Below are 24185 nucleotides of genomic sequence, written 5' to 3' on the forward strand. Positions count from 1 at the left end.
CTCCAGGGACTGAGGGAGCACAGCAGCTGTGGGACAGGCCACATAGCTAAAACCCGGCGGGCCATAGGGCCCCGCGGAGGAGGCCCCAGCAGGCGGACCAGGCTGCCCAAAACCTCCCTACGCTCCCAGCCTGTTGCTTATTCATTCAGAGTGGGAAAGCGCCAGCCCAGCGGCCAGCCAGTGCCGGGCTGGCCATGTAAGGCCCCCAGGCGGTCCTGCCTGCCCGGTGCCCTGCAGAGAGCCTCGTGCAGCCCTGGGCACCGCCCCTGCCCTGCCCTGACCCCTTGGCCTCGAAATGCTGTCATCGGAGGAGACGTCCCGCTCGGGACAAGGCCAGGATGGACAAAGCTAGAGCTGGGGCAGGCAAGGAGCCGTCCTGTCCTCGAGGCCGTGGGAAGAGAAGCACGCACAGGGGGCCACTCCTGAGAGCCTCTCAGTCCACCAGGCCTCTGCAGAAGGGCCACCATGGCTCTGGCCCCAGCCGGTTGGCAGCTGGGGGCCCTGGTGTGGGGCGCCTGCGTCTGCGTCCTGGTGCACGGGCAGCAGGCGCAGCCACGGCAGGGCTCGGACCAGGGACGCTGGCGGCAGCTGATCCAGTGGGAGAACAACGGGCAGGTGTACAGCCTGCTCAACTCGGGCTCAGAGTATGTGCCTGCGGGGACTCAGCACTCCGAGAGTAACTCCCGGGTGCTGCTGGCGGGCGCCCCCCAGGCCCCGCATCGGCGCAGCCACGGGGGCCTCCGGCGTCGGCAGGCCCCGTCGCTACCCCTGCCCGGGCGCATCGGCTCGGACACCGTGCGCGGCCAAGCGCGGCACCCATTCGGCTTCGGCCAGGTGCCCGACAACTGGCGCGAGGTGGCCGTCGGGGACAGCACGGCCATGGCCCGGGCCCGCACCTCCGTCTCCCAGCAACGGCATGGGGGCTCCGCCTCCTCGGCCTCGGCCTCGGCCTCGGCCTTCGCCACCACCTACCGCCAGCCGTCCTCTTTTCCGCAGCAGTTCCCCTATCCGCAGGCGCCCTTCGTCAGCCAGTACGAGACATACGACCCCGCGTCGCGGACCTACGACCAGGGCTACGTGTACTACCGCGGCGTGGGCGGCGGTCTGGGCGCAGGGACGGCGGCCGTGGCCGCGGCAGGGGTCATCTACCCCTTCCAGCCCCGGGCGCGCTACGAGGAGTACGGCGGCGGCGAGGAGCAGCCCGAGTACCCGCCGCAGGGCTTCTATCCGGCCCCGGAGAGGCCGTACGCGCCGCAGCAGCCGCAGCCGCAGCCAGCCGACGGCCTGGACCGCCGCTACTCGCACAGCCTGTACAACGAGGGCACCGCGGGCCTCGAGCAGGCCTACCCCGACCCGGCCCCCGACGCCGCGCAGTCCAACGGTGGCGCCTACGGCGGCGACCCCCGCCTCGGCTGGTACCCGCCCTACGGCAACATGCCACCCGAGGCCTATAGCCCGCCGCGGGCCGTGGAGCCGCAGCCCCCCTTCCGCGTGGTGGAGCCTCCCTACCTGCCGGTGCGCAGCTCCGACGCGCCCCCGCCGGGTTCGGAGCGCAATGGCGCGCAGCAGGGCCGCCTGAGTGTGGGCAGCGTGTACCGGCCCAGCCAAAACGGTAGAGGTGAGTACGTCCCGACGCCCAGGCCCTCCTCCATCCTTTACCGAAGGCCTCCCCCAGCTGCTAAGTAAGGACCCCCACCCTCCTCCCCATAGGCAGCCCCAGTGTTTCCCACCTCCCGGCCTTGGCCCTGTCCACGCGTCATCATCGGTGCCAGGATTTGGCCAGGCAGGCCGGGGCTGTGACTTGGGGGGGTAGGGGGTGGAGGGACTGGACAGGCTTTGTAAAGAGACGCCTTCCAGACGTGGCTTGGGTCATCTGAGGACAAAGTAAAGGAGCCCCCCTCCCCGCCTCTCCCTCATTCCCATCAGGGCATGTCCTCCACGCTTGGAGGTGCCCCTCTGCCAGCCTCACAGGGTGAAGCAGGGAGCATCAGGGTCAGAAAGGCCTTAGGGGACGCCTCTGGACGTGTGGCAAGTTCCCGGTCACTGGGCATCTGTGAGCTTGGCCTGAATGAACAGGAGGTTAGAAGAGAGAATCTGGGCTGACAGGAGTGCAGACTAGATAACCCAGAGTTCCTTCAGGGGCACACTGCAAGGCCCAGACTAGAGAGGCGAGTGGGGCACCAGCCTGGGCACCGAAAAACTTACTAATCGAGATAAGTAATATTTTAATGCATTTTTAAATCAAAAATAATGCAAAAAAATGCAAAAAATTTTAAATAGAATCAGTTATGGTGCCATGCCAAACTGTATTCAAGCCTGAGGCAAACTGAAAAATCAGCAATACTGATCATCTTTATTTGAAATTTTGATGTTTTGTTCATCACAGATTTTTTTGTGTGTTAATTTTGATTTTTAAAACTATTGCCTGAAATGTTACTTCTCTTAGCTACTGAGTTTTTAGGCGCCCTCTTAAATTTTGCACCCCAGGCCAGGGCCTCAGTCACTTCACTCAATTCACCCTAGTCCTGGCCCTGGGGGAGAGTCCCAGGAGGCAGCTGTGGACAGGGGTGCAGGGGGTGTTGAAGATATGACCTAGCTTTGGGAAAGCCCAAGCCATCTACACACGAGGACTCAGTGGAAGGGGCAGCCTTCCTTCTTCAGATGAGCAACTTCACATATGCTGATAGCAGGCGGACTACCTTGGCAAGGGCCCGCTAGTGGTCTGGCCAGGGCTGAACGGCCATTGGTCCTGCTGTCCTAGAATTCCCCTTCCTGCTTCTGTCTCTGCACGTCCAAAGTCAGCTTTGGTCAAGATTTTCCATTCAGTCCCCAATGCATATGCGTTCCACCCCAGCCTTGCCTCTTTCAGGCTGCGATTAATACCATGATTCTTTACTCCTGACTCTCTGCTCCACAACAGTGTTTCTGTGCCGGGCGCACCAGGTGAGGGCTGAGCACTGCAGGGCTCAGGGGCACAGGTAGTGTACCCCCAGCCTTTGCTCCTCTGCCTCTGTCCACACGGGGACGCTTCCTTGTCTCCAGCCATAATGACCTTGGGTGAGAGAGGCTGCCGCTGGGGTGCAGGGGTGGGGACTCCCGTCTCTCTAGGGGCTGCTGGAGCCCAAGGCTACGGGAGAGGAGTGTCCACACTGGCAGTACTCACTCCCTCATATTCAAGGCGTAGCACTCAAGTTGGGTGCTGAATCCCACTTTGAGAACCTGCAGGAGCTAGGACAGGAGCAAGATGGAAGGCCCTTCTGTGATGTGATGAAGGATGCATCCTCCTGCCACCGTGGCCTCACCCGGATCTGATCCGCACCAGGGCTTGCAGCATCCCTGTAGCAGGGTGTGTTACAGCTCTGCATCAACAGCTCCCAGAGCTCCGTGGAGGAGAGCATGTTTTACCTATAAGCTAAACTTTTGTGGTAGCTTTTCTTAGAATGCAAGACCACAGAGTGGGGCTCAGCCAGAAGCACTCCACCTCTGGGCAGAGGAGAAAACCGAGGCCTCAAATAGCAGTGCTGGCAGAGCCAGGCCTGGGACTTGACATCTACGCCCCAAGCCAGTGGGTTTTCTAAGGTCCTTCTTTAGCCTCTCAGTTCTTAAGGTTCAGAGGGGGATTGGCCAGAGCAAGGCTATGTTTGGAGCGAGGGGTGCTTGGTGCTTAGCAGGGCCTCTGGCCGTTGCCCCTGAGCCCCAGTGTTCAATTGGGATTAAAGACATTTCTCCCCGGAGCGCAGTGTACTAGATGCCAAGCTGAATCCAGGCCCTGCCCTGAGGAAGGAATAGAAAAGGGGGCACCTCAGTGCTGTGATTGGGCAGGCACTGGGGGGATGGGTTAGGGGACCCAGGGGAGGGGCCTCCCCAGTCGGGGGCACTAGGAACTCAGGGAGGACTTCCGAGAGGAGGAGGTGCCCAAGCATTGCCGCAAGCTGTCAGCACCCTCCAAGTGCCCCTTCCCTCGTCATGGGGGGAAAGGTGTGTGGGGGGCAGTGCAGGCTAAATCGGGGCTCACAGAGAGGCCAGAGAGGGAGCAGTACCTTCTCCCCCATCACTTGTTCCCCTTCCCACCGTGCTAGGCTGGGACCATGGAAAATCCCGGTTTGGGGAAGGCCAAGCCTTGTGCTTGAGATCAGACCCCCAGGCCTGGTGTGGGAGTCCAGAGCGGATTCTCCGAGACTGACCTCATTCCTCCTGGCCGCACACCCAGGGGTCTGAGGCTGGGCGCTGGCAGCCCGCGTGCGTGTGGGCGTGGACGTGGACATGTCCTCACAACACCAAACACATGTGCGCACCACCCACGTCCTCCACGTTTGGGCAGTTTCCAAGCGCCTGTCCAGAGCCTGGTTTCTTCCTTGGGTGCCTGCACCCCCTTCCCTCCCACCCCGGGGAGGGGGGCTGCCCAAGGCCTCCTGCAGTACCGTTGTCTCTGAAATGTGTAACGGGAGGGAAGGCGAGGAAACAGAGGCCCGGGTCACATACCTGGTCTGCCTGTCACAGCAGATCCATGCAGAGGCCTGGAGGGTGGCTGCCTGCTTCCCAGGCCCCTGTGCTGTGCCCCTCCCTCTCCCAAGCCGGACCCTCTTCTCCTAGCCTCCTTGTCCCTGTTCCTGCCTCCTCACAGCCTCAGCTTCTCTGAGCTGGCGGTACCGGTGCAGGCTAAGATGACTTCTGGCCCTAGAAGACCACGACTTTTCTCTCAGGGGCTCCCCCTTACACCCTCAGCCTGATTCACTGCCTCTGGCCACCCTATGAAAGTAACGTGGAGCAGCCACCCTGGCTGTCCTCCCAGGGCATCTCTGATGGCTATACCCACCTTGCCTGGCATGGGTCCTCCTTCCCTGTCCTCACACAACCAATCGGAGCTGTGACTGCCTCCTCCCTGGTCCCTTCCAGTCCATCCTACGCATGGGGCAGATACACCCTTTCATTGCTGACCATATTACTCTCCTGCCCAAGAAGGCTCTGTGGCTCCCAAGGCCTTCAGGACAAAATCTCAGCGCCTTAGCCTTTTGCACCAGAACTTGAGGCACCTCCTTCCTCTCCTCTCCTCCTTCTCCCTCTCTCAGGCCTCCACAGCCCCCACGAGGATCGTGCTGCTCCTAGGCCCAGGTGTTTCATGTCCCTGCGCTCACACAGTGGTGTTTCTAGGGTACGTCCCTCTCCATCCAGCCTCCTGCACCCAAGAGGCCAGACGGGGCCCCTTAGTCCTTGAGAGCAGCCCTGGCTCCCTGCTGCTGCAACCCTTACTTCCTGCCCCCATGACTCAGGTCGCCCACCCACCTCCACAAGGCTTGGAGTAGATGCAGGAGGCCTGGCCACCCAGAGCATCCAGAGTTACAGCCTCCAGGCGAGGTTGATGACGACGAGTTCAGCCATTGCAGAGGAACACTTGCTGAGCTTTGTGGCTTGAATGTGCAACTTCATTTACCCGCACAGCCTCCTAGAGAGGTGGGGATTATGGTCCTCTGGTACAGATGAGAAAACAGAGACCCGGGGAGGTCTCACAGCTGGATGCAGCCGAGCCAGAATTCAAACTGAGCCTGTCATCTCTGCATTGCACTCAGTTGACCCAGGAGGACCCTCACACCACCTGCAAGCCAGCTGGGGCAGGACTTGAACCTGGACCTCAGTTGCCCCCCAGCCACCTCCAGAGGGATAATTCTGTTAGCATACGTTGGACATTTTATACATCATCTCTTAATTCCCACAGCAACCCCACCAGCCAGATGCTGTTATCTATCCCGTTTCATAGATAAGGTGACAGGCTCACTTGCTGATTGTCACACGGCCTCTTAGTAGTGAAACCAGAATTTGAGTCTGCATGGCTCTCCATCCTGAGTTTTTAACCCCCATGCATTATTTTTTTTTCTAAATTTTCACGTATTAAGGCTTACCTTGCACATCCATTTGGTCATTCAGCAGATACTTGACTCCTACCATGTTCTGGGCACTGGTTGCGACAGAGTGAGATGAAACAGAGAGAGTGCACAGCTTTGAGCACCTCCCCAGTGAGGTGTTAGCGTGAAGCCTTGTCATTCCCACTCCATAGACTCCAGAACATTTGTTTAACAAGCACATCTACAGCACCTGACACTGTTCTTGGAGCTTTACAACTAGTCGCTTAATTCTCATAACAACCCTCGGTATTGTTATTACCCCCATTTTGCAGATGAGGAAACTGAGGCCCTCGGAGGTTAAGCCCAAGGTTGCATAACTGGTGACTGGTGGAGGCAGAATCACAGCTCAGCATCCCTCCTTCCTTCCCAGAAGTTGTCTCAAGTTGCTCCTTCAGAAAGAAATGGAGTCTTCAGGCCGAGGAACTTGGGGTAAAGGGTCAGACAACTATGGAGATAGAGGGACCTGGGTCCTCTTGTTACTCCCCTATTTGGCAATGGAAGGTCACTAGTGTCAGAACAAACAAGTCATGTCCGAAGCAACCTCATCGCAGGCAGATTTCCCGTCTCCTCTCGTATCATTTAGTTGCAAGGCCACATCCTCTCTCCCCTGTTCTCAAACTGGACCATCCCTGCAAGAAGAGACAGCTCCCATTTTAAATAATCATAATAGCCACTGCTATTATTGAACCCTTAATATGCACCAGACACTATGCCAAGCATTTTGTTTTTATTTCCTCGTTTAGTACCCCCAGCAAGCTTGTGAGGTAGATGATATTATACCCCCATTTTACAGAGGAGGCAACTGAGGCTAGAGAAGTTCAGTAACTCATCCAAGGTCTCAGAATTCATCAGCAGCCAAGCTCGGACCTAGGCTGACTCTCTCCCCCACTGAACGAACCATCCCGGCCTTCCCTCTGCTTCTGCCCCTCAGGGAAGGGTATGTCTCCGCGTTCATTGTTTCTCTCAGGTCTAAACCCCCTAGGACACAAAAAGTTGGATTATTTTTTGCCTTGAGTTCACAGGCCCCACAGAGCCTTTTGGGATGGTGGCTGAGCAGGGTGGGGAGTCCTTCGGGACTTACAGGCACCAGGCTACTGCCGCACTTGGCCCAGGAATTCTGGCCTTTCATCCCGGCCTTTCGTCTCCTCTCCTCCCTCTCTCCCCTCCCCAGGGACCCCCATCTCAATCTCCTGTCACCTCCAAAGGGGCACTTCTCCCTAGTAGTCCCAGCCCAAGTCCACCCCACTCCTGTCCAAGCCAAGAGCACATGGAAAACTCCCCAGGGCAGTGGCTGGAATGGCAGGACAGGAAGGGGTGGGGGAGGAGCGGGTGGTCCGCCCAGGCAGCCCACACCTGCTTCCAATTCTGTGCCCGGCATTCCTGTGGAGTAGCAATCCGCTTGGGAGGAGGCTGGAAGGAGAGGCTGGGTCTCGTGCCTCCCCTGCCCTGACCTAACAGCCTCCTCACCACAGGCGGTTGGACCCAGCGGGCCTTTTTGTCTGGATTCAGGATTACAGGGCTGGGGCTGCACCTGGGTCCCTCTCCCCCTTACTCATGGATACCCAGAAACTGGGCATTTAGGTATCACCTGAAAATGGGAAGAGGGTGTCAGAACACCAGAGCAGGAAGGTACACAAATGCGGAAGTCGAGGCCTGAGGGGCCTTTGCCACCAGTCTCAGGAGACAACCCACCCTTCCTCCCCCTTGTGGGCCAACTGGAACCATGGGTTTTCCAACCCCAAAGCTAATCCTTTTTCAAAAGAAAGGGCTTTTGGAGTCTGTCCCAGCCTCTGCCTGATAATGAAGGCTGTGCTCACACAGGCAGTGCCAGCAGACCCTTTGTGGGATGCCAGTATTTGTGTTTGTGCTCGCTGAGGGCTTACAGGTGCCAGGCCCTGAGCTGGGTACAGGGAATTCAGGGGCGCCCTGGACCCATCCCTGTTCTCACCGAGGTCTCAGCCCAGCAGCAAGAGACCAGGCAGGCAGGATGCCGCGGCCCAGACCCACTTCCATCTCACCCAACTCGCCAGCTCTCAGAACACGCTGTGCAGCTGGGCGGCAGGCAAAGGACAATCCCACCCTCCCCTTCCCCCAGGGGCTCTCGCCTGGCTGAGGAGAGCAGATATCATCTCATGAGGAAATTCAGCCATTCAACAAATATTCATGGAGTGCCTTACTTTGTGCTGATGCTGGTCTAGAGCTGGGTATTCACTAGTTTTAGAAAAGAGACAAAATCCTTGTCCTTGTGGATCTTGTATTTTCATGGGTAAACATAATAAGTAAATAATAGAAGGGGTAAGTACTGTGGAAAAAATAGAGATAAGTCAGGGAGATCTGGAGTGTTGGGAGAGGTTGCAAAGGTAGTCAGGGTGGGCTTCATGAAGGTGGCATCTGAGCAAAGATTTGAAGGAGGCACATGAGTGATTCATACAGCTATCTGCAGGTGGAGCATTCCAGACAGAAGAAACAGCCAGTGCAAAGGCCCCAAGGCAGGAATTCCCTGGGGCTTTCAAGTGTGTTCCAGTGTGGTTAGAGCAGCACGGCATGGGTGTGGGTGCATTACGGGAGACAGGTCAGAGAGGCAACTGGGTCCAGACCATGGAGAGCCTGTAGGCCACTGTGAGGACTTTGGCTTTTACTCTCCATGCATTGGGGAGCTCCTGCAGTGACATTTAAACAGGGTCTCTGACTGCTATGCTGGGAATGGACAGTGCGGGGGCAGGCAGGGGGAGTCCGAGAGGAGGCCTGTACAGAGATCCAGGCGGAGATGTCGGTGGCCGGGCCAGGGGTAACAACAGAGGCGGTGGGCAGTCAGTTTCGGGCTATATTTTGGAGGTAGAGCTGATGGGATTTCCTGATGGATTGGATGTGGGGTGGAAGAGAAAGAGAGGGGTCAGGCATAACAGAAAGGGTTATGTCCTGTGCAGCTGCAAGGATGAAGTTGCCATAAGCTGAGATGGGAAGGCCATGGGCCGAGTGAGTGGGTTTTGTAAGAAAGATAAAAAGTTCAGGTCACTGTGAAGGGTCTGAGGAGCAGGGAGGGAACCCAGGAGACCATACGATCCTCAGGGGCTTCTGGAGGTGGAGAGAGGGGCACTAAGCAGGGCCTGCAAGGGTGGGCTGGCGGGAAGGTAGGGGCTGTCTTCACATTGGGAAGAGTGTGAGTGAGTGAGGTGTGCAAGGAGGTGGCAGAAGGCTTGAACAGAGAGGAAGGTAGCTTACCTCCGCAAAGGTGAGCGGCAGCCTCCTCCCAGCCCAGCCCCGGCTACTTCCTGGGCAGTTTGCTCAATTGAACAAACACACATCCCCTCCTCTGACTCTGGTCCTGCCACTCAGAGGAGCAAGGCCATCGCTGCCCGTGAACTGCCTCTCCCAGCCTGGTGGGGGCAGCAGGCCCTTGCTGGAAGAGGGAAGAGGGAGGAGCACCGGGTGGTGGCAGAGGAGGGCCTACAAGGTAGGCTTTGGGGCCTAAAGACTGTACCCGATAAAGGTGTGTGTGTGTGTAGCAAGGAATTCCAGGACAAGGGCACTAGGGGTCAGAGGCCAGGGGCAGAAAATGTCAGTTGTGTTAGGAGCTGCCTACTGATCCTTAGGGTTAAGAGATCTGGAAGGCCAGACCACGGAAGGCCTTAGCTGCCACTCTGAGAAGTCTGGGCTTGATTCCGTAGGTGACGGGGAGCCAATGAAGGTTCTGGGCCAGGCTTTATGACCATCCTAGCTCCTTTGCCTGGGCTGTATTGCCCTTCACGGTGGACCGCAGCAGGTCCTGCAGCCACCTCGCCTGCCTGCTCGTCACTCAGGTGTGGCACTGCCAGGCTGATGCTGACAATTTAATGTCCTGATTATTAGATAATAATTTCTCAGGACCCAGAGCGCTGGCTCCCGCCCTGGAGGCCCTCCCAGCTCATCTTTATTCAGGCCATGTTCTGCGAGCTTTCTGCTTTCCCCACCTAGGGGCTCCTCTGGAGTCTGGCCGCTGGAGCCAAAATATCCCGCTCTGCACATATTTCACAACCCACTGACCGGTTCCTGCTGGACATTGTTTATCCTCCAGCCCCAGGCTCATGAGATTAGGGCTCTTTTGCATTCTGTTTTCCTTCATCTGCTTCTTGTGAGCAGGAGGCCTGGGGAGGAAAGATTTCAAAGGAGACGAGGTTTAAGGAACCCACAGGAAAAGGGAAGCCAAAGGGAAAACAGGTGAGGTGTGGGCAAAGCAACAGGAATGTAACCTCAGACCCTCCACTCCGGGCAGCTTCCAGGAACGGCTGAGCAGAAAGGAACAGATTCCTCCTAAAGCAGGAAGGATTTAGGTCAGACGGTGGGAGAATTTCCTGGCAGCGAAAGTATCGTCTGCAGAGGTTGTGAGAGGTCTTGGGCTCTTGCCCAAGGCTGGGGAATGGACTGAATAGCTCCTGAAAGTATTTTAATCTCCAAGTGTTTATGGAGCCATCGAAACTGCGCTCAAGGGGCAGTTAGGCTGATCTCCCCATCGTCCACATGGGAGATTGAGCCTAAGAAAGGGAAGGGACCTGGACAGTAGGGCGTTGGGTGAGATGGCACAACGGCCTGCTGGAGTCTTTCCCCACAAGAAGGCCCCGGCTGAGTCCTGCCAGGGGAGGGGAGGACAGTCCTCGGCTTTTCACAGGCTGGCACATGGGCCAGCTGGCAGCTCCAGGCCCAGCCTGGGTGAGGTGGGAGGACATCGGCCTTGGGAGGGGGCCCTGGATCCCCCACAGAGGAAGCTCCAGGGGCAGAGTGGGAATGCAGAGTGCTGGTCCTTGTCCCGCAGCTCGGTGTCTTCACTGCCCTGGAGGGTCTGATGGGGCCCCCCGAGGTTGAAGCGCTTCCTCCAGACCAGAGGCTGCCTGCAGAATGGCCTTGGGACCCGATTCACTCATATCCAGCCCCTCCCCAGCCAAATAGCCTGGCTTTGGTCATCCCAGGGGTCTTTGCTACCCTCTGACTCAGTGTGCCCCCAATCCTGGTCCGGGTTCTGTGTAGCCTAAACCCCCGTGGTCAGCACATTGCTTCTGGGGAAGAGTTCTCACAGCAGGCCGGCCCCAGGCTCTAGAGCATGAGTGAGGTAGAGAACAATCAGTCTGCACTGATGGAAGCAGTGAGGCCTAGAGGGGGGCCAGGCCAACCCAGGGCCACGCAGAAGGTCCATGACAGCAGGGTAAGAAGTATGGCTCCTGCCTACCTCCTGGGCATGGAAGGCAGGATGCTGATGGTGACCAGGCCTCCCTGGGTAGCCTGAGCAAGACCGTCCACCCAGCCTTTGAGTGGTCGGCCGCATCCACAGGGGTCCATCCCCAGGAGACTGGCTAGATGGGCCATGGAGGTTGCATACTGTGGAATCCCACTAGCAATGACAAGCAATGAACTTGACATATCTTAAAAGTTTACATTGGAAATCAAGAAACAGAATGAGACTATAAGACAATGTCATTTATATACTTCAAGGATACATACCCACTTCCAACACACTGCAGATTTTACACAGAGACACAGATGTTCAAAGATATGTCTGAGGGTCAGGGTAAGGATAAAGGTTAAAAAAAAATAATGACAAGAGGGGCCTTGCATAGACCAGTTTAGTTTGTTAGTTTGCTCTGAAATGAGAATTATGATAAATTCAGTTCTCTGCATTTATGAAAACAGGAGTCTCTGGGAAAACTGCCCACTGGAACCTACTTTATAATGTCTCCAGTGCCAGGTCCAAGGGCTGCATGACTCCGTATATTCTGGATAAGAGATCGCAGCCCCCCAACACACAAAATTATATCCCGTGACTGATGGTTCTCCCTGCCTTTGAGTAAGCTTTATCCTCTCTCCAGGATCTTCCTTTAAAATGCACACTTCTTGGGATGGTGGGGAGGGGAGGGGAGCACGGGTCTGGTTGTAACCAGACTTCACCCAACATTGGCCACCCTGCCTGGAGGGCCTGGTTGTACCCCACAAGCCAGAGACAGCAAACTGGTACCCTACATCCACAAGCCCCCACTCAAGCCTTCCCTTATCCTCCTTCCAACATCACACAACCAACCCACACACCCAGGCCCCTATGGAGGGGCTGAAAGCCCAAGCCTGCAGGCCTGGCTGCTAATGGAATGCCTCCTGGGAGAGCAGTGGAGAAGGAGGCATTGTTCCTTCCTGGGAAAACATACCAGCTGAGGGAGGGGGTCTGCTGTTCCCAGGGACCTCTGCAGGGATCCTGAAGTGGGTGGGGGGGACCCAGCCTGAACTCCCAAGGCTGCTCTCTTTTCCAGCAGCTTATCCCTGGGCAGTGAGGGTGTGACAGGGAGGGGTGGAGGGCGGGCCAGGGGGAGCTGGTTAGGGGAGTCACAGGACCTCTGATGGTTAGAGATGCAGAACAAAGAACATAAAATAATGATCAGGGTGATTCCATTCAAGTTCTGGAAAAGGCATAGCATCTAAAGTGATTTAAAAAAAGATCAGTGGTTACCTGGGAAGGAGGGAGGGGGGATTTACTGGGAAGGGGCTGGAGGGAACTTTCAGGGAGGATGGAAACAATCCATAGCTTGATTGTGGTGGTAGCTACACCGTGTATACATTTGTCAAAACTTATCAAACTGTATGCCTAAAATCTGTGCATTTGACTGCATGTAAATTATAACTAAAAGAAATTATTTTTATAAAAAGAAGAATAACAAGTAGAGTCCTGGAAGGAGGTTGGGACCTAAGAGCTCCTACTGGGGCTTCCCTGACTTGCTGTGTGTCTGTGGGCAAATTCATTGCCCTCTCTGAGCCTCCGTTCCCTCCAGCACCTCTGTGTGCCCTGGTGTCCTGAGGGAGACAGGGTGAGGAGCATGCTCGTGGATGATTGGAACAGTAAAGTATGAAGCCACTAATCATTAAAGAAGCCTGCCTGACAGAGACTGACTGCCTAACGGTCAGTCAGCCCTGAAGCACGGTGGGTTGCCCCACTGAGGGGGTGAGTGGGGCCCAGGCCCTGCCCTCAGAGAGTGCATAGTCTGGAGGGGAGTAGACACCGGTAAATACGATAGAATCTAATTATAGATCGATACAGATCAAGTAGTGAGAAGTGTGTGCAGCTTGGAATGTCACTGCCAATCAGGGAAGACTTCCTGGAGCAGGAGGCACCTGCCTGAACCTGAGATTCCTCCACAGTAGAAGGAAGATGGTCATCTTTGGCTCAGTATAGGACCAGGATCAGGACTCAGTATGTGATCATAGCCGGGCTGCAGTCAGAGGCCAGGAGTGGTACCAACCCTTGCTGGCCCTGAATACCCCTGGCCTCTTAGCTGGCTCTTCCAGCTTCCCTGGACTGCATAGCCAACTCATGAAATGGCCTAGAGAGGAAGGGTCGGGCCAGAAAAGCTTTGTAGAGCCATCTGTGCAGTGTTTATTGAAACCGGGCCTGGGGTGGGGGGTGGTAGGCCATCTGGTGCCAAATGCTGGGTGTCATGAAGCTTCAGGCCCAACTGACCCACCACCACATGTTGCTGAGGGAAAGTCTCTCTGGTAATGGGAAAGGGGACCATTCCTGTCTTCTTCACCTCCCCCCTCCCCCCAACACAAGCTTCTAGGGACCAGAGGGTGAGAAACAGCTTGATACGGAGGTGGCCCTTGCTTTCAAGGCCTGAGGATCCCTTGGGAAATGACTACAGGCATTCCTGGGGGCTTGAGTAATGGGGCCTAGGCTGGCCAGGACAGCCCCCATCAGCCAGGAGCCACCTCATCCTCACCCACCCTTGTGTTCCAAGCTTCCTCTTCATTCCGAGTAGGTGAGATCACACCGGCTGCTCCTGCATGAGGCCGGAGCCCCAGGGCGAGCAGGGGTAGGGTCTGGGAACCCCAGGCATGTGTTTGTGAGGGGTGGCGTGTAGCAGACACCTCTGGGAAAGGCTTAGAAGCCAGAGTTCCCCTCCTCTGCCTCATCTTCTGGACCTATAAGCTGACAAGAGGGTTTTGGCAGCAAGAAGGGGCTAGAAGCCTGTCTGCATGACTCAAGCCCCTTCGCTGTGCCTGCCCCCCAAGAACAGAGGGCTTGAAAGAAGCTAAGAGGAACCTACAGCTTCATTTTATCATTTATCTGCCAGAATCCCTGCAGCCTGAGAGGGGAGGGTACATGGAGGTCCAGGCCCATTCCCGTCTAAGCTGGTGGCTGAGCTGAGATGGAGCCCAGGGCTCTGGAGTCCCCCTGCCCACCTCCCACCCCACCACGTGCCCCACCCCTTCCACACACCCAACATCAAGATCTTTCCTTCTTTATTCCATGTGGATAGGGTCTGGACACCTGAGTTTGGTTTCTGCTTATTCCTAATCATTCTCACTGGGACTAAGATATGTACAGGGACGGGGTCGGGGTGGGAGGCAGAATGGACAGACCCCTGGCTCTAGCATAACCTGGGGAACAAGTGATCCAGGGGCTGGAGCAGATTCCAGACTTCCCCTGGGCACTGGGCCCTAGGCCCTGCAGGGCAGGGAGCCAGGCCCTCCTCAGATTGGAGGCCTGAGGCCCCAGACAGGGGAAGGTGTGGTCAGGTCTGGGGGCCAATGACAGGATGAAAGGAATCCTGAGAAGGGCGGGCTGGGCGCCCAGGCTGAGAATCCTGCCCGGTCAGCAGCCTGCTCTGGGGACATGTTTTCCTGTGAGCCCCTCCCTTCCTCATCACCCCCACTTCTGCCAACCAGCGTTCACCTGGCTCTGCCCAGGAGCCTTCTGGGACCCACTCGGGGTCAGAAGCCCAGGGTTCTCTCTTGGCGGCTCACAAAGAATGCCAGCTGCAGGGGTGAGAAGAGCAGAGGGTGTGTGGGGTCTGGTGACCAGAGGCCTGGGAAATAAGGACACCAAGTGGAGTGTCTCTGTCAGGAAATTACTTGGGTCCCTCAGTCCTCCCTCCAGGCCCTTGTTCATGCTACTCCCCCTGCCGAGAATACCCTTTTGTCTTCTCCTGCTCTCCAAATTCCACCCAGTCTCCCAGATCTGGCTCATGTCCCAGGAGACTCAGCGGTCCCAACAGCATGGAATTCCAGAGGTGAGCCCCTGCCCCCTGACCTCCCTGCCCCCACACCTGAGCCTAGGGAGAATGGTTCAAATCACACACCTTGCTCACGCTGGGAGGTTTCCAGGAGGAAGTGACAGCCTGTGTAGAGGAAGGAGAACAGCACAGGGCGTTCGGGGTTGGAGAGGTCTCTGGGCTTTAAACCTGACCAGCCTGACCCTCCTCAATGCCAACTATTCCTCCCTCCTCCCTCTCTCCCTCTCCCCACTCCAGGTCTCCCTGACTTGGTCCCGGACCCCAACTACGTGCAAGCGTCCACTTATGTCCAGAGAGCCCATCTGTACTCCCTGCGCTGTGCTGCAGAGGAGAAGTGTCTGGCCAGGTAAGGAGATGAGGATGAAGCGTGGACAGTCCCCAGAACCTGTGTTCGTGGCGGCCAGGCTGCCTGAAGGCTGCACGACCCTGGCCTCTTCATCGGTGGGCCTTGCCTGCCCCAAGGCAGTCAGGTGGGGAGGGGAATGAGAGTGATCCAGCATTTCTGTATATATCACTATATGAGGAACTTAATGGTATTTAATCTTCACACCAGCCCCAAAGGTCTGTGTTGCCCTGTCAGTAACTGAGGAGCAGTGAGAGGAACTAAAACCTTCAGATCTGAGGTGTCTCGTGAGAAGGTTCCTCGTGGGGAGCCCAGGGAAGTCTTACAGACGCCTTCAGGATAGAGGGCAGGATTATGGAGCCATCTCCACAGAGGACAGGTGTGGGTTGTCCAGCAGGGGCTGTGGGCATGGGTAACAATGAGGCCTCAGTTATGTGTTGCACTAGAGAGAAGGGAAGGACGCCAGTTTACTTGAACCCGGGAGGTGAGCACAGCCAACTCTCCATTATTCCTGGGTTATTCTGCCTCTTGCAGAGCTTGCTTCAGAATTTGTTGACAGTGAATGTTCTGTTCAAATATGTATGCTTTGGGGACATCTCCCTGTGCTAAAAGAGCTAGTTAAAGATTATATTGACGTACTTCTTTTATTGACAGCTGTCTATGTTGAAAGCTCCTATTTTTCTTAATTATTTGCTTTTTTAAAACATTTGAACTCTATTTACTTTTACTTTTGAGTATCTGGGAAGCCCTTTAGAATCTCAACATTTTCTCACTAATGAAACCTCGTTCACTGCCACTCAGAATAGCTGACCACAAATTGTTATCCATCTGTAACAAGATAAGGAGCTTGCACTGGAATGTAACTCAACTTACTGCTTCCTTCATCGAGAAAGTCTTGCTTCAAAAAAAAAGAAGTATCAGCTGAACTAGACAGTGTGATTCGTGATGTCGTTGGTTTACACGCTGGTGCAAGTTCCTTATCTCACAACAGACCGGCAACGGACAGTGTGCGAACTGGCACCAGTCCAGGGACCACATGAGAGGTCCACTGAGTCGGCCTGCCCACTCAGGTCTCTTCTCTGGGAAGAGAGCATGATGTACTTCTCCTGCTACAGTTCCTCCAGTGGGGAGGAACTCAGCCTCCACGGCCGTCCGTTGAGGCTGAATTTTGAGGAGTTTGAGTCAAAACCAAACTGTTATTCCGTCTTCATGGAATACCCCGTGTGCCCACACCTGAGCTCCCAGATGGGCTGGGGCGGAGGCAGTGGGGCTCCATCCCAGGGCTATCCTGGTCTAGCTGGAGAAAGTGGCCTCTTACCCAGAACCAAGTGACAGGGAGTGGAAGGAGAGCTAGAAGGAGCGGTTGGCAGGCTGGAACTGTGGGCGGCCAGAAGAGGGAGAGGTTGGCAAGGGCTGAAGCATCAGCGGAGGTTGGGTGTGGGATACAGACCTAGAAAATGCAGCAGAACTGAAGCCCTGGAGCAGCAGGGCCCTCGGAGATTATCGAAAGTGTGGGCTGCGGACCGGTGCCAGTTCACAGACAGCAGGCAGAACTCAGATGAGGAAAGGGACTTGTTCCAAGTCTTACCACGAGTTTGTGGCCAAGCTGGGCCTAGAACCCAGACCCTAATGGTTTCCCACGGTGTGCTGAGCCCGGCAGAGGGGTAGGACTTAACTGAACAGAGGGAAGGAGGATGTTTAGTTCCAACACAGACAAAGACAGATTCCAAGCCTCCCTCAGACAAGGCCAAGGGCCTTACGTCCTGGCAGACAGGAGCCTACACTGCCTGTTGTCCAGACATCCTCTCAGAGAGAGCTAATCCCCATGACTGGCCACCTCCTGCCTCAAGCCTTAGGGCCCAGACCTTAATGATTGCCAGGGAAGTGCCCCTGAGTCTGGCCAAGACAGCTGTCCACAGTCAGCTGAAGAGGAAGGAGCCTTCAGCTAGCCCTCGTTCCTACCTATGGGATGTGTGATGTGTGTCCCCTCACTGCTGCCCCTCAGTTTTCTCTCTTTTCCCTTCTCACCTCACAAGGCCCATCTCAGCTGGCAACTGGGGGTCAGCAAGTGAATTGTGAACAGGCAATCTACACCAGACCAATGCTTCCTGAGCAAAAAAGGGCAGGTCGCTGGCCTTGAAGCCACACAATCAGGGAGAGGTGGTCTGCTCACACTGACCCAGCTCAGGTTGTGTATGGTATCAGGGTGTGTTGTAGGCAGCACTGTTAGATCTCACAGGCAGTCACGATTCCTCTAAGTGGGGCAATCGAGGCAGACTTCCTGGAGGAGAGGACCTGAGTTGGGTCTAGGAGGCTGGGCGAGTTCTGGGTCAAGTGAACGGCACAGGCAAAAGTGCAGATCAGTGAAAGAGTTAAGTCTGTTTGGGAGACAGTGTTTGAAGCTGGAACCCAGGTGTAGGGGGAGGGAGAAGGTCAGAATCTCCTGGATAGGGCTATTTTATAAAAGCCCTCTGAAGATTTTGACTTGCCCCCACCCTCAGGGGCTGTCCCCAGCTGAGAGTCACCTGCAGGCATCAGGGACCCTCAGAGGGTCATTATCAAGCCAAATGCTTCTTTAGAAAGACTCCTTTGGCAGCTGCCAGCCACATGGCAGAGGCCAGAAAGGAGGGGATGGCCCGCAGAGAGGAACAGAGGCCTGAGCCTTGGCTGCAGGGCAGGGGTCAGATGTGAGAATCTTCAGGAACAAGCCGACCTATGCTGGGTGTTTGCGTCTGGTACCCAAGCCCACTCTGGTCTCCCCGCCTGTCCCCACAGCACAGCCTATGCCCCTGAGGCCACCGACTATGACGTGCGGGTGCTGCTGCGTTTCCCCCAGCGCGTGAAGAACCAGGGCACCGCAGACTTCCTTCCGAACCGGCCGCGGCACACCTGGGAGTGGCACAGCTGCCACCAGTGAGTGGGCTGCCTGGCCCGCCCCCCGTTCTGGGCCAGGGCCCTGGGCCTGAGTGCCCCTCCCCAGGAGCACTCCGGAGGGGCAGTGCTGGTGGGAGGGCCCCGTGAGTTGTTTTCTGCCAAGGATCCATCACTGGGGCAAGGATTTCTCAGAGGAGCCTTAGCAAAAGCCGCAATGGAAGATGGGACACAGAAGGATCCGTCTTGATAGGGGACAGAAGTATCTAGAATACAGGGCATCACCCAAGGGAGGCCGGTACAGGTGGGAGCCCAAGAGGAAGTGAGGGGTCCTGAGGAGGTGCCCTCCTAGGGTGACTGGCTCGGTGAGGACACTAGAGATGCTGCCTGTGGGACACAGTGACCAAGGAGCCCCAGGAGCCCTCAGGAGGCGGTGTCACAGCAGGGCCACCTGGGCCCGTCTCAGGAGGGGAACAGGCTTGGAAGCCAGGTGTGACTAGGCCCTCTTCTCCCTCTTCTCCTGTCCGCAGGCACTACCACAGCATGGACGAGTTCAGCCACTACGACCTGCTGGATGCAGTCACAGGCAAGAAGGTAGCCGAGGGCCACAAGGCCAGCTTCTGCCTGGAGGACAGCACCTGCGACTTCGGCAACCTCAAGCGCTATGCGTGCACCTCTCACACGCAGGTTGGGCTGGAGAGGCAGGGCAGGGGCTCTGAAGGACGGGGGGGAAGCCCGCCTGGGATGGGGAGGCTAAGCCAAGCTAAAGACGGGCTAGTGCCAAGGCTCCTGGCCGCTCAGCTCAGAGAGTGCAGGTCTTCTTGCCAGTCCTGAAGCCGCCAGAGAGCCCCTCGGGGCTACCCTCCACCTCCATTCCCAGGGGTGTCTGCTCATGGAAGGAGCGGAACATTCCAGCGAATTCTGGATGGCGTGCTACTCCATTTGCCTAGCTGTCCACCCGAATCCATCTTTCTGTCCAAACATCCAGAAAGTGTCCATCTATCCTGCCTGCCTGTCTATCCATTCCTCCATCCATCTCTCCCAGTCATTCTCCCACCTTCATTTCATCCCTCCATCTGACTATTATATCTATCATCTCTCTGGTCCATCCACCCAGTGGGCTTAGGACGGGGCAGACCCACTCTGAGCAGCTACCCCAGGCCAGGGTCAGGACGAATCACAGAGGAAGGAGGGCCCCAGGCTGCTGAAGTGGGCATGGGGTGGCTCTGAGGAGTGCACAGCACCCCAGCCTCTCTTCCTGTCCCTTTTCCTAGGGCCTGAGCCCAGGCTGCTATGACACGTACAATGCGGACATCGACTGCCAGTGGATTGACATAACCGATGTGCAGCCCGGGAACTACATCCTCAAGGTGGGGCCCCTGGTTGGAGGCACTCCTCCAACCTGATGCTCACCCTTGGTGTCCCCGCCTCTGACATACGCTTCACCCTCTGGGCGTATCAGCTGATGAGGTCCCTGAGGTCTGCACTTCCCACCTGAAGGTTTTAGCCTCAGGCAGACACAGCCTCTTCCCGTAAAAACACCGAGGAACCTTCGGCCCAAGTGTGGTGATCCTAGAGGAGGCGGTGACTCTGTCTTCCCTAAGTGGCAGAGGACTTGGAGAGCCATGGGGTCCATTCCCCTGTCTGTGAGCAGGGCAGGCTCTGTGCCATCTGGGAGAGGACACTGCCCTCCCTGAGAGAGACCCTCAGCTCCTCATAGGACCCCTGCAAAGCCAAGGGCACTTGTGACCATGGCTTTTCCATGTGGCCCGAATCCCTCCTCCATGTACACTCACTCCAGTGCCCCGTCCCTTGCGGAGACAAGTAGAAGAGCACGTTAAGGACACACAGCCCAACATGGAACATCCATGCAGGCCGAGCGGGGGCCGGTCGTCATGACCTCACCTGGGGAAGACAAATCTTAGCCTCCTCTTTGCAGGTGTAAAGCGAGGGTAGGGCTCACTCTACGAGGCCCCCTGGGCCCACCGCTCTATGCTGGAGTAAAGGAAGAGCAGAGAAGGTGGGCCTGGGAGGCGGCTTTAACCTGCATGAGGACGGGCCGCTGGGTGGCTGCATTCAGAACACGGCAGCCTGGAAGCAGTTGGTTGCGCCCCATCCTGGGCACCTCTCCGTGGGCTCGGTGAGGCCTCTGCTCAGCCTCACCCAAGGGCCGAGATTGTCAAGGGTGTTCTTTTCCTTCCCTTATTCATCCACTCTCAACAAACTCGTACAAAGGCCTTTCTGAGTTCCAGGTTCCGAGGATTCCAGACACATAAGTAATGCACAGTTCCTGCCCCTAAGGAATGTAACTTAAATATAACATTGTTTCCTCTCTTCTTAAATGTTCTGCAAATAAGGCTGGGTGTAGCCCACCCCAGCGAAGCCCTCCCCTATCAATCCAGCATTTCAATGATTTCCTTGTGTCCGGACAGCTCCTCTTCAGACAGGTTATGCTTGGGTCATCTCAATGAGTGTCAGGTACCTTGGGCTCCAGGGCAGGAGACGCTACCTGGCATCAGACAGGCCTTCCACGGGTCACCTAGACAGGCATGCGAGGTGAAAGGGTGCGAGCCTCGGAGTCAGGGAGACCAGGCATGGGATCCCTGCTCGGCCTCTCACTCACTGCTGGGTTCCCTGGGGCAGTGGCTCTGAATGCCCCATGCGAGGCCCCCTGGCCTGGGCTCTGACTCTGGGGAAACCTGTCTTCCAAGAAGGATGATCCAGTGATGCTTCCTTTGACTATAAGCTGCCTCTCTCTTCATTCCTCTCTCTGTCTCTCTGCATCTTCCCCCATCTCTCCATCCGTGTGTCTCTGTCTCTGTGTCTCTTGGTCTCTCATGGTCTTTCTCCATCTCCCTGTCTCCCTCTCTCTGGCTCCTCTATGTCTGCCTGTCTGCCTCTCCACCTTCCCTGGTGACCAAGTGAAGCCCAGCCTCATGACCAGATCCCTTTTCCTTCTGTTCCTTTCCTTCTTCAGGTTCACGTGAACCCAAAGTACATTGTTTTGGAGTCTGACTTCACCAACAATGTGGTGAGATGCAACATCCACTATACAGGTCGCTATGTTTCTACAACAAACTGCAAAATTGTCCAGTAAGTGCCCTTCCTCCAACTCTCCGTACCCCAGCCCCTCTCCTACCTGAGGAGCAGGCAAGGCCACGTGAAACACGTAGGATACCTGCCCTGTGGGTCACCTTGATGGCCGCACACAGCTGCGGCTGGACCGGCCACCCCAAGCGGAGTGCTCAGGCTGCGGGCATGGATCCGGGGCGCGGTTCCCGATCTCTCCTCAGGTGGAGACCCAGCAGCAGGCTGCGTCGTTGGGTGGAGGTGCATGGGCTCTGCACTCCTGCTTCTGTGACTCCCTCACTCTGTGACATCGGGCAGTTCACCTCACCTCTCTGAACTACTTTTCTCTTCAGCACTTCCCACGCAGACTTGTGAAGAGGATTTAAAGGCCTGGCATCTGTGTGTGTTCCAGGACCCTTCACACTGGTGCTCAATGAATGGCAGCTGTGTGAGCATTAGCGTCCGTATCAGGTGGATTGAATTAAGCAGTCTCAGATTAGAACTGATTCTGGTTGGAATCACTTCTAACAGTCATCAGTCCCTGGGCCCAGATGTGGAGGGAGTTGATAAACTCCCAGGCCTTTGGCACGAGGCGCCTCAGCTGTTGCTGCCCTGCACTGGCTGTCCTCAGCCTCTCTCCTGATTCCTCACATGAAGTACTTTGCAGAGACACCCCCCTGCTTACGAACTCATTAAAAACCCCATCCCACTCCATGTGAATTTTAAATGCTTGAACAGGTCAAAGCAACTCTTTTCCATTTAAAAAGTAAAGAAAAAAAGAGTAGTCTCCTAGAGCTTTAGTCCGTCTTTCCCCGCTTATTAATGGTTGATAGGTATGAGAGGTTTAGGCTATCACCAGGGTCAGGGCTCAGCGTGTGACCAGGCTCAGAGCTTGGTGTGCGAGGGCGCAGTGTGTGTTTAGAGAGAGCCCTTGCACCCTTCGCCGCTACCACTAAGCTGATGTTCACAGCCCTCCACCACACCGTGAGAACAGTAGCCTCTGGTTCAATTCAGAGATTAGGTTCCTCATTCACAGAATTCGATCAGAATTATCCAGGTCACAGAGTGTGTTTGAAACGACTGACTCCCGCCCCATCCCTGGCAACTTAGCCCTTCGGCAGGCCTGGGTTTGCAGCACCTTCTCGCTCCTCAGGACTTGTCTTGTTCAGCCATTAAAAATCCAGGAGTCACCTAAACGGTAGAGGTTTTCTGGGAAGCAGTTCTAGGGAAGGAGAAGGAGGGCAGGAGGAAGGGAGGCAGGGGCATACAAGGGCTGAGGGGTGCAAGGGAGGTGGGGAGCCTACATGCCCTCTTGTACCCCCTGCTGCTGGGAAAGGTACATCCAAATAGCCTCCCACTTCCCCAGGTGGCACCATGAGCTGGGCCCCTCAGCAGGGCAGACAGAGAAGTTGTCCTGCGCCCCCCTCCAGCTACCCTGGGGCCTGTGAGCGCAAGGCATGCCGAGGCCCTTCCTCCCGAGCCCTTTACATAAGTGCTTGGAGAGGCTCAGGTCTCATTAGTGCGTCTCCTCGACCCTGACCACAGGCGGGCAGCTGGGCCAGCGCGCAGGAAGCCGGACGGAGCGTTCCCAGAAAGGCCACGGGACTGACGCCTGTGGGTTTCAATCATGTTTCTGAAGAGGAAAAAGGAGGCCTTTTTTTTTTTTTTCCAAAAGTACTGAGTTAGAGAAAACAAGAAAGTATTTCCAGACAGTAGCAGCTCTGCTAATGGCCTAGAAAAGAATCTGGAACTCAGGGCATGGGGAGGGGTGGTGCCGAGACCGTGCCCTGCATGGGAGTCCATGAAACCCCTCTTTATGGAGCCCCTTTTCCTGAGCCCAGATTACTGATGGAAATGGAGGCCCGTGCCTGCCCTCCCACTTGGGATCCAGGCTGTGGAAGGGAAGCACTCAGCTGGGGAGGCAGTGGGTGCCTTGCTGACAGTTGAACGAGGGGCCCACGCCTCAGCCTGCCTTTGACCTCCTCTCTTTCTTTCCTTAGATCCTGATCTAGGAGAGGGTGTGCAGATGGCCAACCTCCCCACCTCCCAAAGCAGGCCCTGCTCCCCAGGCAGCCTCCCGCCAGGACAAGCCCAGCTCAAGGGGCCCAGCCACCACCCACAGGCAGGGGCAGCTGGACGCTGGGAGCATCCTTCCCTGCCTGCCTCAGGGAGCGAACGTGGACCAAACCCACAGGGATTCCGGATGCCAGGCCCAATTGTGTACTTAACTTTCCCCTACAACGTGATTTTTTTGGTTGTTGGTTTTTATTTTTTATATTTTGGCCATACCACAGAGCAAGATTGCCCAGGCCTGGGCTGAATAAAACAAGGTTTTTCTACTCTGTGGTTCTGCACGTAGCCTGCCAGCCGGGTTGACCAATGCTAGGTTGGGCTCAGAGGACATCCTTGGGCTTCGTCCTTCCCTAGCAGAATGTGGAAAGGGCAGCCACCACCGTCTGAGGACCACAGCTTGACCAAGAGGGCATCAAACCCACTGTGGAAACCCCACAGGGTTTATCTCAGGGCCCAGCCTGCTGCGTGGGAAGAAGCCCACATCCTGCTGGGGGAGGGGCCCTGGGTATCTTACCCTCCACTACTACCCACCCTGCAGCCTCCCACTCCCGCCCCCCTGCTCACTCACAGTCACCAACTCCACCTGCCACTTGCTCCCTTACTCTCCTATTGAGCACCTACTGAATGCCAGGCCTGTGGCGGGACTGAGCGCACACAGGAGAATCAGACACATTTCCTGCTCACAGCGGGGCGGGTGCACCCACCAGTGTGAACCCCATACCTAGTGAGACAGCCCCTGGGGGCAACCGTGGAGCCTTCATCTGGGAGGCAGCGTCTCCCAGGAAAGGAAGGGAGAAGAGTTTACTTGGGAGAGGCTGATGGGGGCGGTGGCCCTCTAGCCCCTGTCCTGGCAGTGGTACCCCGAGCTCCTGGACACCGGATCGGGGCAGGGAGAAGGAGAAA

At 56.4% G+C, this 24185-nt stretch overlaps 1 protein-coding gene across 1 annotated transcript; it reads left to right on the top strand.

Annotated features, from left to right (window-relative positions):
- The first annotated feature begins 135 nt into the window (after nucleotides 1–135).
- Nucleotides 136–23548, top strand: LOXL1 (lysyl oxidase like 1). The gene is made up of 7 exons (XM_065871141.1): nucleotides 136–1618; nucleotides 15164–15272; nucleotides 18045–18182; nucleotides 18671–18827; nucleotides 19415–19510; nucleotides 21118–21233; nucleotides 23210–23548. Exons 1-7 carry the CDS (start codon nucleotides 466–468, stop codon nucleotides 23214–23216), a joined length of 1776 nt encoding a protein of 591 aa, XP_065727213.1. The 5' UTR covers nucleotides 136–465; the 3' UTR covers nucleotides 23217–23548.
- The last annotated feature ends 637 nt before the right edge of the window (nucleotides 23549–24185 follow it).

The sequence above is a fragment of the Phocoena phocoena genome, chromosome 2 (genome assembly GCF_963924675.1).
Source record: "Phocoena phocoena chromosome 2, mPhoPho1.1, whole genome shotgun sequence".
In the NCBI taxonomy this organism is placed as follows: domain Eukaryota; kingdom Metazoa; phylum Chordata; class Mammalia; order Artiodactyla; family Phocoenidae; genus Phocoena; species Phocoena phocoena.

Excerpts from the sequence above, each read along its gene's own strand:
- LOXL1 (XM_065871141.1), top strand. The coding sequence starts at position 466 with ATGGCTCTGGCCCCAGCCGGTTGGCAGCTGGGGGCCCTGGTGTGGGGC. Across the intron at positions 1,619-15,163 it reads GCCCAGCCAAAACGGTAGAG|GTCTCCCTGACTTGGTCCCG; the intron begins GTGAGTACGTCC and ends TCCCCACTCCAG. Across the intron at positions 18,828-19,414 it reads CGTGCACCTCTCACACGCAG|GGCCTGAGCCCAGGCTGCTA; the intron begins GTTGGGCTGGAG and ends CCCTTTTCCTAG.